The 14312-nt window shown below is 35.6% G+C and overlaps 1 protein-coding gene across 7 annotated transcripts in view; it reads left to right on the top strand.

Annotated features, from left to right (window-relative positions):
- Positions 1 to 14312, top strand: part of ank1a (ankyrin 1, erythrocytic a) — a 107605-nt gene that overhangs the window by 62275 nt on the left and 31018 nt on the right. For 6 of the 7 annotated variants that reach the window (XM_053229037.1, XM_053229034.1, XM_034299041.2 and 3 more), the window contains 19 exons: positions 43 to 141; positions 422 to 619; positions 818 to 916; positions 1685 to 1783; positions 2114 to 2212; positions 3128 to 3325; positions 3531 to 3629; positions 4381 to 4479; positions 5984 to 6181; positions 7194 to 7292; positions 8464 to 8562; positions 8661 to 8759; positions 9116 to 9208; positions 10097 to 10169; positions 10300 to 10320; positions 12025 to 12121; positions 12394 to 12472; positions 12582 to 12697; positions 13868 to 14092. In XM_053229037.1, the coding sequence (XP_053085012.1) occupies positions 43 to 141; positions 422 to 619; positions 818 to 916; positions 1685 to 1783; positions 2114 to 2212; positions 3128 to 3325; positions 3531 to 3629; positions 4381 to 4479; positions 5984 to 6181; positions 7194 to 7292; positions 8464 to 8562; positions 8661 to 8759; positions 9116 to 9208; positions 10097 to 10169; positions 10300 to 10320; positions 12025 to 12121; positions 12394 to 12472; positions 12582 to 12697; positions 13868 to 14092 (2189 nt within the window). The remainder of the gene's footprint in view (positions 1 to 42; positions 142 to 421; positions 620 to 817; positions 917 to 1684; positions 1784 to 2113; positions 2213 to 3127; positions 3326 to 3530; positions 3630 to 4380; positions 4480 to 5983; positions 6182 to 7193; positions 7293 to 8463; positions 8563 to 8660; positions 8760 to 9115; positions 9209 to 10096; positions 10170 to 10299; positions 10321 to 12024; positions 12122 to 12393; positions 12473 to 12581; positions 12698 to 13867; positions 14093 to 14312) is intronic. The other variant, XM_053229035.1, reaches the window with a different exon arrangement.

The raw sequence follows: 14312 nt of genomic DNA, 5'->3' as shown, positions 1-14312 counted from the left end.
TTCTTCTACTTCTTCTTCTTTCTTTTTTTTTCTTTCATACAGGATGAGCTAACTCCGCTTCACTGTGCTGCCAGAAATGGTCATGTTAGGATAATTGAGATCCTGCTGGACCAAGGATCCCCCATACAAGCCAAGACCAAAGTACACTTACAGATAGTGTTACAGTTTTAACATTCACACCTAATATACCCAGATTTTTATATTTAATCATCATTTCATTCACATGATCATGTGGTGAACCATGCATGACTTAAGGAAATGTAGTTGTTATGTAAGCAGTGAGTGCATATTGTAAGATTTTTAAGAATATATACAAGCTGAAACGCAATTAGTAGAGCTCTGATGGTTTAACCAAACAGAGAATTTAATAGCAAAGCCTACCTTCATGCATGTTATTTATTATTCTTTACCCCACATACAGAATGGTCTCTCCCCAATCCACATGGCGGCTCAGGGGGACCACATGGACTGTGTGAAACAGCTTTTGCAGTATAACGCTGAGATTGATGATATAACACTAGACCACCTGACACCCCTACATGTGGCAGCACACTGTGGGCACCACCGCATGGCCAAAGTGCTGCTGGACAAAGGAGCCAAGCCAAACACCCGTGCACTGGTCAGCTCCTATACTGCAACATATATATATATATATATATATATATATATATATATATATATATATATATATGTGTGTGTGTGTGTGTGTGTGTGTGTGTGTATATGTGTGTATATGTGTGTGTGTGTGTGTATTACTTCAGATAGAATTTGTTGAGCCACAGTGTCATATTTAATCATGCTTTCATGGTATATGTAGAATGGCTTCACACCTCTCCACATAGCCTGTAAGAAGAATCACATTCGAGTAATGGACCTACTGCTAAAACACTCAGCATCCTTGGAAGCTGTGACAGAGGTAAGAAATGGGAAAAGCTTTTCCTCAGTAACAAATTAACAAATTGTTTAAAGTACAGGTACACACAGGGCTAAATTTAGGTTTTATGAGGTCAGGGAACTCATTTTCTTTCATAATGTGGAAAGTGCTGGATATGGGATTAAAATAAATTTTGATAGACATGTTTCTGCTCAAAGCACTAACATATATAATTATCCAAAGTTATAATAACATAATTATCTACAGTTGGGTGGCCAGGCATTAAGTTTTCAGTCAAAATGAAAATAATTAAAATATCTTCTGATATTTTTCTGGCAATTAGATTCTTACATCTGTTCAAAGTCAGTTAATAGTTACTTCTGGCCATCAGTATCTCACACAGCTCTTAACTGCTGAACTGAAGATATGATTAGCAAATCTTTAATTGTCCAATCAAAGTACAAATTAAGCAGAAAAGGACAGACGACAGAACCGTAAGTCTCGTGTTTTTGGTTTGAATGAAAGAGTTATAACTTCTTCTGTTTAGGAAATATGGTACCCAGTAGGGCAGGATAGACTTCAAACACTTGAAATCATGAATGTGGCTGCCTATCAGCCTTTAAGTATGAGTGTGCGTGTGTATGTGTAATAGAGTGCCCAATATGATTCTTATTATGTGAGACCTTATGATATAATGCATTGATGCACTGATACTTTCATTTTCAAGATACTGATAGATATTAGATTTAGCCCTGTGTGTGTTTAGCATGTGTGTGTGTGTGTGTGTGTGTGTGTGTGTTTATGAAACAGTCGGGGCTAACCCCACTTCATGTGGCCTCCTTCATGGGTCATCTGAACATAGTGAAGATCCTGCTGCAAAAAGGAGCCTCTCCAAATGCCTCAAATGTGGTGAGTCACAAAATCTCATACATGAACAAGAGTACAAATAGAAGTGTAAAACCATTACATTTAATCATTTTAGCAGATATTTCCTGGAAAATTAATGTGTTGCATTTTGATTGTCCAGCAGCCAGTAGAAAATCCAAATAACGACAATCCAGACACAGACTATTGCAAGCTTCTGCATTTAATGAGATCTTATTCTCTTGCAACAACTGTCGATTCGGTCACACATAACCTGACAATAAACTCTGAACTCATACACACATTGTTCTGTTGGAAATGTCCTGAATCGTTTCTTTATCTTTGAAACAGATTAATTGTGTTTATTTTTTGTAGAAAGTGGAAACGCCCCTGCATATGGCATCCCGAGCAGGTCACTGTGAAGTTGCAGAGTTTCTGCTGCAAAATGCAGCTCCAGTGGATGCCAAAGCCAAGGTACAGAGATCCTCCACCCACATAGTTATGCTGCCTAAGAGTTTTATTTTGTTAGAACTTAGCAACATAACTTAGCAAAACCATAAGTTGTTATAAAATTATTCATTTGTTATAAAATTTATTAATAATTGTAAATTGCAAATGTGCAGTTATACACAGGATAATATTGACACCAGTTATAAATATAGAGCACTTTGTTTTCTATCCCATAAACAGAAAAAAATATTGGAACTAGATGAGGGAGTAGCCTGCAATTGCAAAGAGATTCCCCAACACATCTACTTTGCAATTGCAGCTACAGGCTACTCATGATTTAAAATAGCTAAGCTATAGCCAAAGTGCTCTTTTGATGAAGTACCTAGCTACACAAGCTACAAAAAAGCCATAGCTGACTACAGTAAATGTATTTTTGAGTTTTTGTTTGTTTGTTGCTTCTGTGATGTTTTCCTGTTTTGAAGCTAATTTAGATTAGATTAGAGTAGATTCAACTTTATTGTCATTGTGCAGAGCACATAGCCAATAAAGCCAAACTAGCCAGAAGTGCAAATAGCATTTTACATATATATATATATATATATATATATATATATATATATATATATATATATATATGCAAGGTGTGAGGTAGAGAAAGTAGAGACCAGCTCAAATGACAAGGTGTACACATGTAGAAGGTGGATAGCAGTAGCAGTGAAGAGCGACAAAATGCTACACTACTTGGTGAAAAAGACGCTTGTTAATGGAAACACTACATTATTTTGAAATTAGCTGAGCTCCTGCCATGCTTCTTAAAAATGTAGTAATGTTAGTAGCATCGCTACTTGGAGCTAACTGCTAATACTGGAGAACATGGCCTGCATTCATGTACTTATTATATGACTTCCAAATGATTTAAAGACTCCATGCTTCCTTTAGGATGACCAGACCCCATTGCACTGCGCTGCCCGCATGGGCCACAAAGAACTAGTGAAGCTCCTGCTGGAGCACAAGGCCAATCCAAATTCTACCACTATGGCTGGACACACTCCACTGCACATCGCCGCCAGGGAGGGGCACACACAGACTGCCCGGATCCTCCTTGACATGAATGCCCAGCAGACCAAGATGACGAAAGTAAGCTTCAGCTCCTTTTTGCCCTTTGCTGTCTGTTGAGAATAACATAAGGCTACTGATCTGATCAATTGCCAGTTAACTTTATGTGATAACAGCTGGCGCAACTAGCTTGAAAGCCATAACTTGAAAACTATAAATAAAGCATATCTTTTTTTTAAAAGATATTAGATATATAAATTTACCTTTTATTATGATATCTTTGTAGAAAGGCTTTACTCCTCTCCATATGGCAGCAAAATATGGAAAGGTGGATGTGGCAGAGTTGCTTCTGGAGAGAGGAGCAAACCCAAACGCTGCAGGCAAGGTGTGTATATTTTCAGGAGTATGGGGAACTAAAGGAACTTATCCATATTATTATTCACACACTGAATCTCATCATTAATGATAGTTAATTGCTTAAGTGTTCTAATACAAATCTACAACACTTAAGGTCTGCATTTCTATTGTGCATTAGAAAGGACAAAAAAAATCTATTTAATTTGATCTGTAATGCAGGATCTCTATAATGGGAACATCCCAATCAAGTGTGTGTTTGGACATTTTGACAGTTTAATCTCAGATTTCCATCTTGTGCACCAGATCCCTATCTTTAGCAGAGGAACAACAGCTTTCGGCTCTGTCACTCTAAGCGATTGGATAACAAACATAATGAACAACAATCCAAACAAACAGATTTATGTGTCTCAGCTTTTGTCTTCTGTAGCTAGTGTGCAGCTCTTTACTTCTATCTAGAAGGCCATGGAAGAACAAGTTTAATAAAATTTTTTTAAATAATTTTTGAGCTGTTTTGTGCTTTCTGAGCTATTCGTATTCTCTGACTACTGTATTAGCCAGAGTTAATTCAGCATTCACGATATACGTTTCAGTATGACTTCAACAGGAAGTTTCTCATTTATGGGCAGTCTCATGCTCAATCATTAGTGTGTATGGAGTTCCATTAGTAGCTGAGTTACATTATTAATGATAAGATTTTATGAAAACACATATGTAAAAGCTGCATTGTCTTTTCCTGTGCTCTATTTCTGCTTTATTGCTTTATTCATTTCCTCCTCTAGAATGGGCTCACGCCACTGCATGTAGCTGTCCATCACAACAACCTGGACGTGGTAAACTTACTGGTTAGCAAGGGCGGCTCTCCACACAGTGCAGCGAGAGTGAGCAGATTTTTACAATGACATCAGTAAAGTCTAGAATCCGAAAACACACAGACTGCAGTCTGTCAGTTTAGCTTTAGTCAATGAAAATAGTTTAATCAAGTGATCGAACTGTTCTATTACTCTATGTTAGAGGCTCATAGTATATAAAATAATGTATAATAATCATACTTTTTCATCAGTTTACTCTCAGTACTTATTCTCTTGATTTATTCATATTTATATTTTATTTTTATTTTTAATTTTAATTTGTTTAATTAATTTATTTAAATTTTAATTTTTATTTACCTGATTATTGTTTTCATATATTTCTACTGTTCTTTCTTTTCCTCTCTTAATTTTACCAATTCGTCAATGTCTGTAAAACTCTTCGTAAACTTCGTTTTAAAAAGTGCTATATAAATAAAGATTATTATTATTTTTTTAAATATATTTTAATTATTAATTATTATTATTATTGCAATAATAATAATATTATTATTTATTCATTGTAGAATGCCTGTGAAAAACGTTCTTTCCTGTTATTATAACAGCTATAATCAGTCATATCTTCACCAGCATCAATTCTTTGTCTTGGAATTAAGATTTTAAAAAAAAAAATGTTTTTTTTTTAAAAAGCTTGTCATGTTACCAAGAAACCAGACAGCAAAAGGTCCACTGTTCTCAAGACTTTACTTACTGACACTGACAGTGACATTGGAGACTCCTTCCATAAACATCTCCTTACAGACAGTTTCACCCTATCAATATCTTTATATACAGTGAGGTCCAAAAGTCTGAAACCACATTCAAATCCACATTCATTTTCATTTAAAATTGGAAATAAATGGAAAGTTTTAGAATTTTGAAATATTTAAAACAAACAAAGTAAATGTTCAATATCTTCAATATTTAATATTCAAGATGGTAGACCATGGAACTGCATTGCACACACAAAAAAAATTTTTTCCTTGAGTCTTGTCCCTTCCATTAAAACACATGTTCAGATGGCAATCCAGTGGATTTGATATAACATGAATCATCAGTGGAGTCCTTCAGCTCAAATGACCTGCCATTATAGCAAAAGTGGAAATACCAAATACAGAGAAATTCAGAAATTCATGTAAATAAAACTCAGGTTACTGATGATAATATAATTAAATTAAATTATCAAACTATAAAATTTTTTAATGAATTTAAAAAAAAGAATGCAAAATAGAAGCATTTTCACTAGTGGTCTCAGACATTTGTACTTCATTTGTACTTCACTAGTGAAAATGCTTCTATTTTGCATTCTTTTTTAAAATTCATTAAAAAATTTAACAGTTTGATAATTTAATAACATCCTAGTTTTTTAATCTGTTTATTAATGTTTTATTATATGGAGCGTCTGCCATATGAGTCTCTACGTTACTACAGGAATGATAAAATATTAGAATGAGCACATTAAGATAAACCTGTTGTTGATCAAGCTACAATGACATACTTACACTGAAATAACTAGAGATTGTTCTCTTTACCCTAGAATGGCTACACTCCTCTCCACATTGCCTCCAAGCAGAACCAGTTGGAGGTGGCCAATAGTCTGCTGCAGCATGGAGCCTCTGCCAATGCTGAATCCTTACAGGGAATCACACCACTGCACTTGGCTTCCCAGGAGGGTCAAGCAGACATGGTGTCACTGCTCATTTCCAAGCAGGCCAATGTCAACCTGGGCAACAAGGCAAATACACTTTCCACCTTTCATTTTATGACTGAAATATAGTTCTTATAATGGACCAACTAAATGTTACTCAAGTACCATGCCAACCTGTTTTCATGAGAAATGTGTGTGAATTTAAACAATTGAGAATGATTGGTTGAATTTTGTTGGATTTCATAAGATTGAAGTCATAAGAAGAAGTACAAACCCTAACCTCACTCCTAACCTTAACCCTATCTTTCATATCTTTTCCATACTTGAAACTGTGACAGATTCTCCAAGATGCTCAGTAAAACTTGATAGACAAATTCATTGGAAAAATTCACAAAGTGTATATGAGATTACTGATGCATTGTCATGCCAAAAATTTACTTTGATTAGTTTTATACTGTTTACTGCTCTCTATATTAGTTTTTTGTGTAGAAACATTTCATTTTTGAAGGCCTCTTTGCTTTACAGCATGACCTTAGCACAGAACTGTACATTTATATAGTATATATGCACATTAGTATATATATATATATACATGGACAAATGTTTGTGGACACATGACCATCACACCCATATGTGGTTCTTCCCCAAACTGTTGCCACAAAGCTGAAAGCTGGAACTAAGAGGCCCAAATATGTTCCAGCATGACAATGCCCTGTGCACAACATGAGCTCCACGATGGTGTGGTTTGCCACGTTTATTGAATTGGAAGATCTCGAGTGTCCTGCACAGAGCCCTTACCTCAACTCTACTGAATACCTTTGGAATGAACTGGAACACTGACTGCACCACAGACCTCCTCACCTGACATCACTAATGCTCTTGTTGCTGAATGAACACAAATCTCTACAGCCACGCTCCAAAATCTAATGGAAAGCCTTCCCAGAAGAGTGGAGGTTATTATAACAGCAAAGAGGGGAATAAATCTGTAATGGGTGTTATAGTCAGGTGTTCACATACAGTACATGCATTGTGCATGCATTGTCTTTGTCAGTGAGTGAGAATTAAAAACTGTGGGAATATATGCTTTATCTTTCTTCAGAGTGGCCTGACACCACTTCACCTTGTTGCCCAAGAGGGTCATGTGGGCATTGCTGACATCCTGGTGAAACAGGGGGCATCAGTGTATGCTGCCACACGGGTAAGATGTCATGCCATTGTCATTAACTTTGGCATTGTTAACGACCATTTATTTTGATTTGGTGTTATGGCACTGCATTTCTTTATGTTATTTAAAATATAAATGGGTAGGAGCTCAAGTGTTAGTTTGTATAAGTAACAGTTTAGTTTGTATGAAGCTTTATTATTCATAACTCAAATTAACGCAGTCTGAATGGAAATATGTCTGGTGTATATTATTCATTCCCTGCCAGCAAAAATGTTTGGGCTACAAGAAAGTCATGAAATAGTCCTGGCAGTCGCATTCACAATGCAGACTTGTGCCAAGTTCGGCCTAAGCATCTTTTAATGGAGCTAAACACTTTGTCAGCAGACCCAGAACACTTTTGCGCTGCATCTATAATATTATGTGCCAAATTGTATTAGAAAAAAATAGTTAAAGAAAGATTACTATATATTAGTAAATTAAACCTTTTATATAACATTATTGCCAATGTGTTGATTCAGACTGTTACGTTCACTTTTACTGTTACTTCTGCCATTAACTGGATGTGAGATATCCATCCGGAGGTACTGTCTACCTGCATGTCTACAAATATTCTGAATATGTTGTTTGCTTCCAATGAATACGTTAAAAAACCTGGCCTCTGATGGGGAGGTGGTTGAAAAATGTGTTACCATCAGTGAGTTCATGAGCTTACAATCCAGCACATGACTGTTCATCTAACAAACACAGCAGTGATAAATCGTGGCTTGCTCCTAAATGCTCCTCAATTATCCAATGTAAAGGATGTTGGTTTTATGTTTGTCAATTACATTTTGAAAAAAAAAAGTGACAGCAGTAAAAATTTGTTTACCAAACGATAATTTTGAATAATTTGATTTCATTGTTTTGAGTTTGAACCTCTGAACTAGGTTTGTGCCATATGTGGGCCAGATATTAACCTGCAACAGCTCTAGGCCAACAATATTCTTTGTTAATGTGGGCCAATTTTAAATCCATTTTGGCACAGATCCATTAAAAAAGATTAGTTCCAGTATTTGGCTACTGTGCAGAAATACACCAGGCCAGCTCTGCTCTGTGGATCTATAGGGGATGCTATTATTTTGCAGTGTGTTTTGTGTGGTATTGTGTATTGTGTGCAGCTCTGTCTCTGTTTTTCAGTAATGGGTTAAATGTTGTGTCCTTTCAGATGGGCTACACTCCACTTCATGTGGCTTGTCATTATGGCAACATTAAAATGGTTAAGTTCCTCTTGCAGCAGCAGGCAAATGTCAACAGCAAGACAAGGGTAAACAGGAATAAGAAGTATTTGGTCTAATTTCAAGAATCATTTCCTACATATTCATGTTTGTATTCAGCAGCAGTAATAACTGTGTCATGTTTTAGGCGGGATACACACCCCTTCATCAGGCTGCCCAACAGGGCCACACTGACATTGTAACCTTGCTTCTGAAACATGGTGCACAACCAAATGAAATTACTACCGTAAGAGCACTTTTTAATTTATTTTCAAATCTTCTAGCATTCTTTATACTGTATGGCAACGTTCACATTGTTCTCATCAGATATACATGGCAAAGAAAAAGAAAGAAACTTATAGAGATTCAATATTTTCAGTGATTTTATGTTGTTTGAACTTGTGATAAATTAATGACAGTTTTTTTAAATTAGCATTCACAAACTCACAGGGCCAGGTTTGCTAATTCAGTTCGTATCACTTATTCAGACCCAGTTTTGTACAAAACAGAGACTTATTCCCATGGTTTCTCTGTATTTAATGCAGCTACATAATCAATATTTCGTATTTATAGGATCAAATGACAAACTTTGTTTCCCCCCAGAATGGCACTTCTGCACTGGCCATTGCAAAACGTCTCGGCTATATTTCTGTCATTGATGTCCTCAAACTGATTACTGAAGAAACAGTGACCATGGTGAGTGACAGTTAATTCAGGATGATAGAGGAATAATAAAGCAGGACTGTACTTGCATTTGATGAAATTCTCCGCTTCCTCAAAAATTGTTTTAGTGCTTGAAAAAGGTTTTTAAGAATATATACTAATTAATATTGAATTTACTTAGGGACATAGAACATTTTATATAAGTAAACTGTAGACAAGCTGCAAATAGCCTATATTCAAAATTAATAAATAATTTCTTTTTTCATTTGAGGAAATTATTACCTGAAGTAAGAGGATTCTAGTCTGATGTCTAGTCTGAAGTCTGTTAAGGTGCTAGCTGCCATGTGTATGTCTGCAATGCCCCATTAAGCAAGCTCTATTTCCCATAATCATCAGCCAGTGACCATGTCACATGACACTCAAACATCTTGTTCATAATCACCAGACTTCTGATCAAACACATCTCTTCACAATCAAATACACTCATGAAACCCAGACTTTAAGAAAGAAAAAAATCTGTGCAGAGTCTTGCTCAGGTACTGCATCTGAAAAGCTTCTGATCACCGCCTGTTTGTTTCATCGTTTCGAACTTTGCTTGCTTACACAGTCTAGCTCATGCATGTATGCCGATCATATGAACTCCTGTCATCATTTTGAGTATTGCCTAATCCTTTTGGCTTCTTTGTCCTAGTTGGTTTATTAAAAACCAAAATCTGACCTTGCGTTTATCCATCTGCTCTAAGATTTCCTGCTGATTTCATACAAAGATTCATCATTTTTGCTTAATTTGGTGTTGCTTTTTTTTTCCAAAAACCATAAACAAAATGTTTTGATCTGTAATGGACCTTCGCAAAAGAATAATCATAAAAGCATCCAAGCTTTAATAACATATTTATTCAAATCCAAATATCTGATTTTCAGTCGACCACTGAAAAACATCGAATGAGTTTTCCTGAGACAGTTGACGAGATCCTGGATGTGTCTGAGGATGAAGGTAAAACACAACTTTTCAATATGTTTTTTACTGGGAAAACACGTTTTCTTTGAACTTATGGGCAAGAAAACATCCAGTGTGCAATATTTTAAAAAAATCAATAAAATTGTGCTCCTTTTGCTTTTCCTAGGAGTTGCACAGCTAACGCTAGGTATGAATGCCTGTCATCTCTCTGTTCTGTGTACAGTGACCATTAATCTTTACACCCTTTCAATCACACAGACATAACACACTTGTTCTCACTCACATTCTCACAAAATTGACAGTGGAGATGGGTGTATCATCGGCATGTGTCCATCAATAACCATGTCAATACCTTCAGCACTAACCTACCACTAACCTACCACTAACCTACTAGGTCTTGCTCTAGTTACCATGTCAAAGAGGAAAAATGTTTCTTCACATTAATATGTAGTAAATGTTCATTGATTTTAAAAAAAATCACCATCATTTTCTTGTCTTTTTGAGATTGAGTATTGGATATTTGTATGATTTTTTTGGAGATTAACTATGATGGATTTGGAAGAAGCCTCCATTTCAATATTTTTATTATGGTAAGAGACCACAGTCCAGTGTCACACATATTAAATAATATTTCTGTTGCTAAACTGACCAGAACCGGTCCTCTTGCTTTTCCAAGAGTTATGTAGATAGACCTCAAATTTATAGGAGTTTATAAAAGTTTATAAAACTTTTTTTTTTTTTCGGAACAAGCAGCTAAGTTTCTTTGGATTGTCTTATTTAGAGCTCAGGTCAGCTGGTCAACAGCAGCAGATTTAAAGAGTAAGTTTAAAAAATAATAATAATAATAATGGCATTTGGCGATATTAGATACTGAATAAGAAAATGAATTTGCTTTTTCTAATGTGTGTTTGGTCAATACAAAAATGTGCACATGAAAGTATGAGACCATAATTCCTGCTTATTTTTCTAGATTTTGTGAAAAAAAATCTAAATAGATGACTATCTGAATGCCTTTATGTACTGTATTGGCGAATTGTGCATTTGTGTGTGTTTATATGGTCTTGAATCTCCTGGATGTTTCTGGAGATACTAGAAAAGCCCTGAAAACACTGTTCATGTTAAGATGATCCTCATGATTTAAGGATCGTACCACTTTATGATGATCTTTGTCACAATGCTACTAGGAGTCAGTAGCCTACAAAGATGAATTCTATAATGTTCAATTTGAATAGTAGATTTGATTTTAAATGCATCGCAGTTAATGCATTATTCATGGAAAATAGATCGCATTATAAGGAGGCGCATTCATTTCATAGGATTGGGTCTGTAAGAAGAATGTTACAAAACATTCCATCATTGTCCTGTGTTTAGGTAGATAAGGCCTCATTTATGAAATATAAGCAGAAAAGCTATATGTGAATGTCTGTAAATGCACCCTTATTTTAACTTGTAGCTAATTTTCTGTATACATTCTGTATAATTTTCTGTATACATATTCTGTCAATTAAAAAAAACACTATATAAAATTGTTATAATTATGACCATATATAAACGCCGTTTCATAATTATGTGATTAATTTAATGCACCTATTTTTAATGCACCTGTGATCTTTTTCAAAAATGCAATTTTTACAAGTAAATTAACATATTCAAGAGGCTTTCACGAATGAGGCCAACTGTGTTTGTGTTGTGTTTGTGTTGTGTTTGTGTTGTGTTCCAATCCCTCACCTTACAATGTCTGCTTCTAACAGTTTCTCCCATTCTTACTCACTCTTCTTAACCAAGATGTGGTGACTCATAATCCCTGTAGTTCATCTTCTGTCATTTTTCCACATCTCATACTATTATTACGGATTGTGTTTCTTTTTTCCCTCCTTTTCCCACGCGGCAGGCGAGGAGCTACTGGGAACAGAGATTGCCAGGTATTTGAAGATGGACGGCATGAGGGACCATGATGACGATTTCCTTTCCTCCAAGACAGTCACAGAGTATGAGAGAGAGGGCTATAATAATATTGTTGGACATTATTCGAATGTGATGTGAGGCACAGGCATAATACAGCAGACGATAAACAGAGAATTAGGAATAGTTAGACAACAGATGCTGAATTAATGTCCTAAATTTCTGGGGAAAAAAAAATTAAAAAAGGCTTGAGTGCAAAGTCATACTGGGTAGGCAGGTGGAAAAAGAGTAGAGATTCCTCATTTTAGTGGTGTATCATAAATGTACCTACTATTATTTTCTACTTTTTGCTCAACAGAAACTACTCACCTGCTGTTCCTAGGATCCCCTGTGTCTCTCCTGAAACCATCATGCTGAAAGAACATGAAATGGAGCAGGTGCACATTAATCATACATTCGTTCCACACTTGTCCCTATACTTTTAAACATCAGATATTATCTCTTGTCTATAGAATTACAAAAGTTTTTCTTATTCCCCCATAACAGCAGCACACTCCTATCCCAATGCCCAAAGAGTACGATGATGACTCTCTGATTCCCAGCAGTCCAGCCACAGAGACTTCAGATAATGTCAGTCCAGTGGCCAGCCCTATCCACACTGGGCAAGTACAGAGTTTTAATACCCGTCTATTAAATATTATACATTTGTTAGAATACTGTCTACAAAATCTACAAAAAAAAAAAACATATAAAAAATAATGCTCTTCTGAACTAGAGCACCCACATCACAGAACGTTTATATTTCATATTTCAATACTCATATATTTAGATATTTGTTAAACACCATCTTAACAGATTTCATTTTATCACTTAGATAATAGACAAATTCATTATGTAAGGAATAAAACATGCGTTAGGAAAATAATCAAGTTAGAAGTTGAATCATTTTCCTACAAAGCCATGTTCCAAAGTGTTTTATTCCTCTTATAACACAGCAATTTGCCATTGATGGTTACAATTTTATAAATGTATTAATTTTTTAATGTATACATGTTTTAACTATTTATAGTTAAGTTTTGTGGAATGTCTGTTAGTTCATGTTCTTAGTTAGTTCTTCTTATTGCAGTTACATTGTTTCCTCACCAACTTTTCTTTTTCTCTCTCTCTTGAAGTTAATTAGACAAAATTAAATAAATAAATAAAATAAAAGCTTGTCATGTTAGTGAGAATCCAGAAAGTACAAAGTCCTCTCTCCTGAAGACTTTCCTGTGACAGAAAACATAAAGTTACAGCTTAACTTCTATACTGTAACAAAGTGCTGACACTGGAGACTCCTTCCATAAATGTTAAACAAACACCCCGTTTATTATTAGCCTTAGTTTACATGGCGTGTGTGTCATACATGTTTCTGTGAATTAGATATTGTTATTAGAAACAATAACATATTATAATGAGCACATTAATAGAAAGCTGTGAGTTGCCTTACAGCCAGCATGACTATCAGAGCTGTTGTTATAGAAAATTGAGACATCAACATAATTTTATTCTCAACCCCTTGGGCCTCAACATTTATCAGAATTCTAATTCGCAAAAGTGATTTAACTGGATTTTTTTCTGAATGTGCTAAGAAAAGTATTTATAAACCTTTCTCCACACCCTAATCTTAACAGTTTTTAACATTTCATGTGCAGTGGCTCATTCATTTACAATATGACACACTGTTGTTATCTCAAAATAATCAGGCAAGTAAAGACATTCTGTAATGCCCTTTTGTTTAGGCGGGTTTGTGTTGCAACTTCTTAGTAAATAGTGTTTGTTTTGTGGATTTGCAGCTTCTTGGTTAGTTTCATGGTGGATGCACGAGGTGGCTCAATGAGAGGAAGCAGACACAATGGTTTGCGCGTTATCATACCACCACGAACATGTGCAGCACCAACACGCATCACCTGCCGCCTGGTGAAGCCCCAAAAGCTCTCCACTCCACCTCCTCTGGTGGAGGGTGAAGGTTTAGCTAGCCGAATCATCTCACTGGGTCCAGCTGGCATGCAGTTTTTGGGGTGAGTAATCCTGACCTACTTTTCCAAAGGATGGCATTTTTAATATTTTTGGTCACAGTACTTAAATGTGTTGTAATTACTAGCAATGTTAGTTATAATTTTGAATTCTCACTTCACTCGATCTCACTTCTTCATCAGTTCTGAAGTGATGAAGCCCAACAGATGAGTAGAGAAAGGTTTTAAAGAACATAACACCTGACTTATTACTAACGTATATTAC

Source organism: Pangasianodon hypophthalmus, chromosome 24 (genome assembly GCF_027358585.1).
Source record: "Pangasianodon hypophthalmus isolate fPanHyp1 chromosome 24, fPanHyp1.pri, whole genome shotgun sequence".
Classification (NCBI taxonomy): Eukaryota; Metazoa; Chordata; class Actinopteri; order Siluriformes; family Pangasiidae; genus Pangasianodon; species Pangasianodon hypophthalmus.
This window is presented reverse-complemented; position numbering and strand designations above follow the sequence as displayed.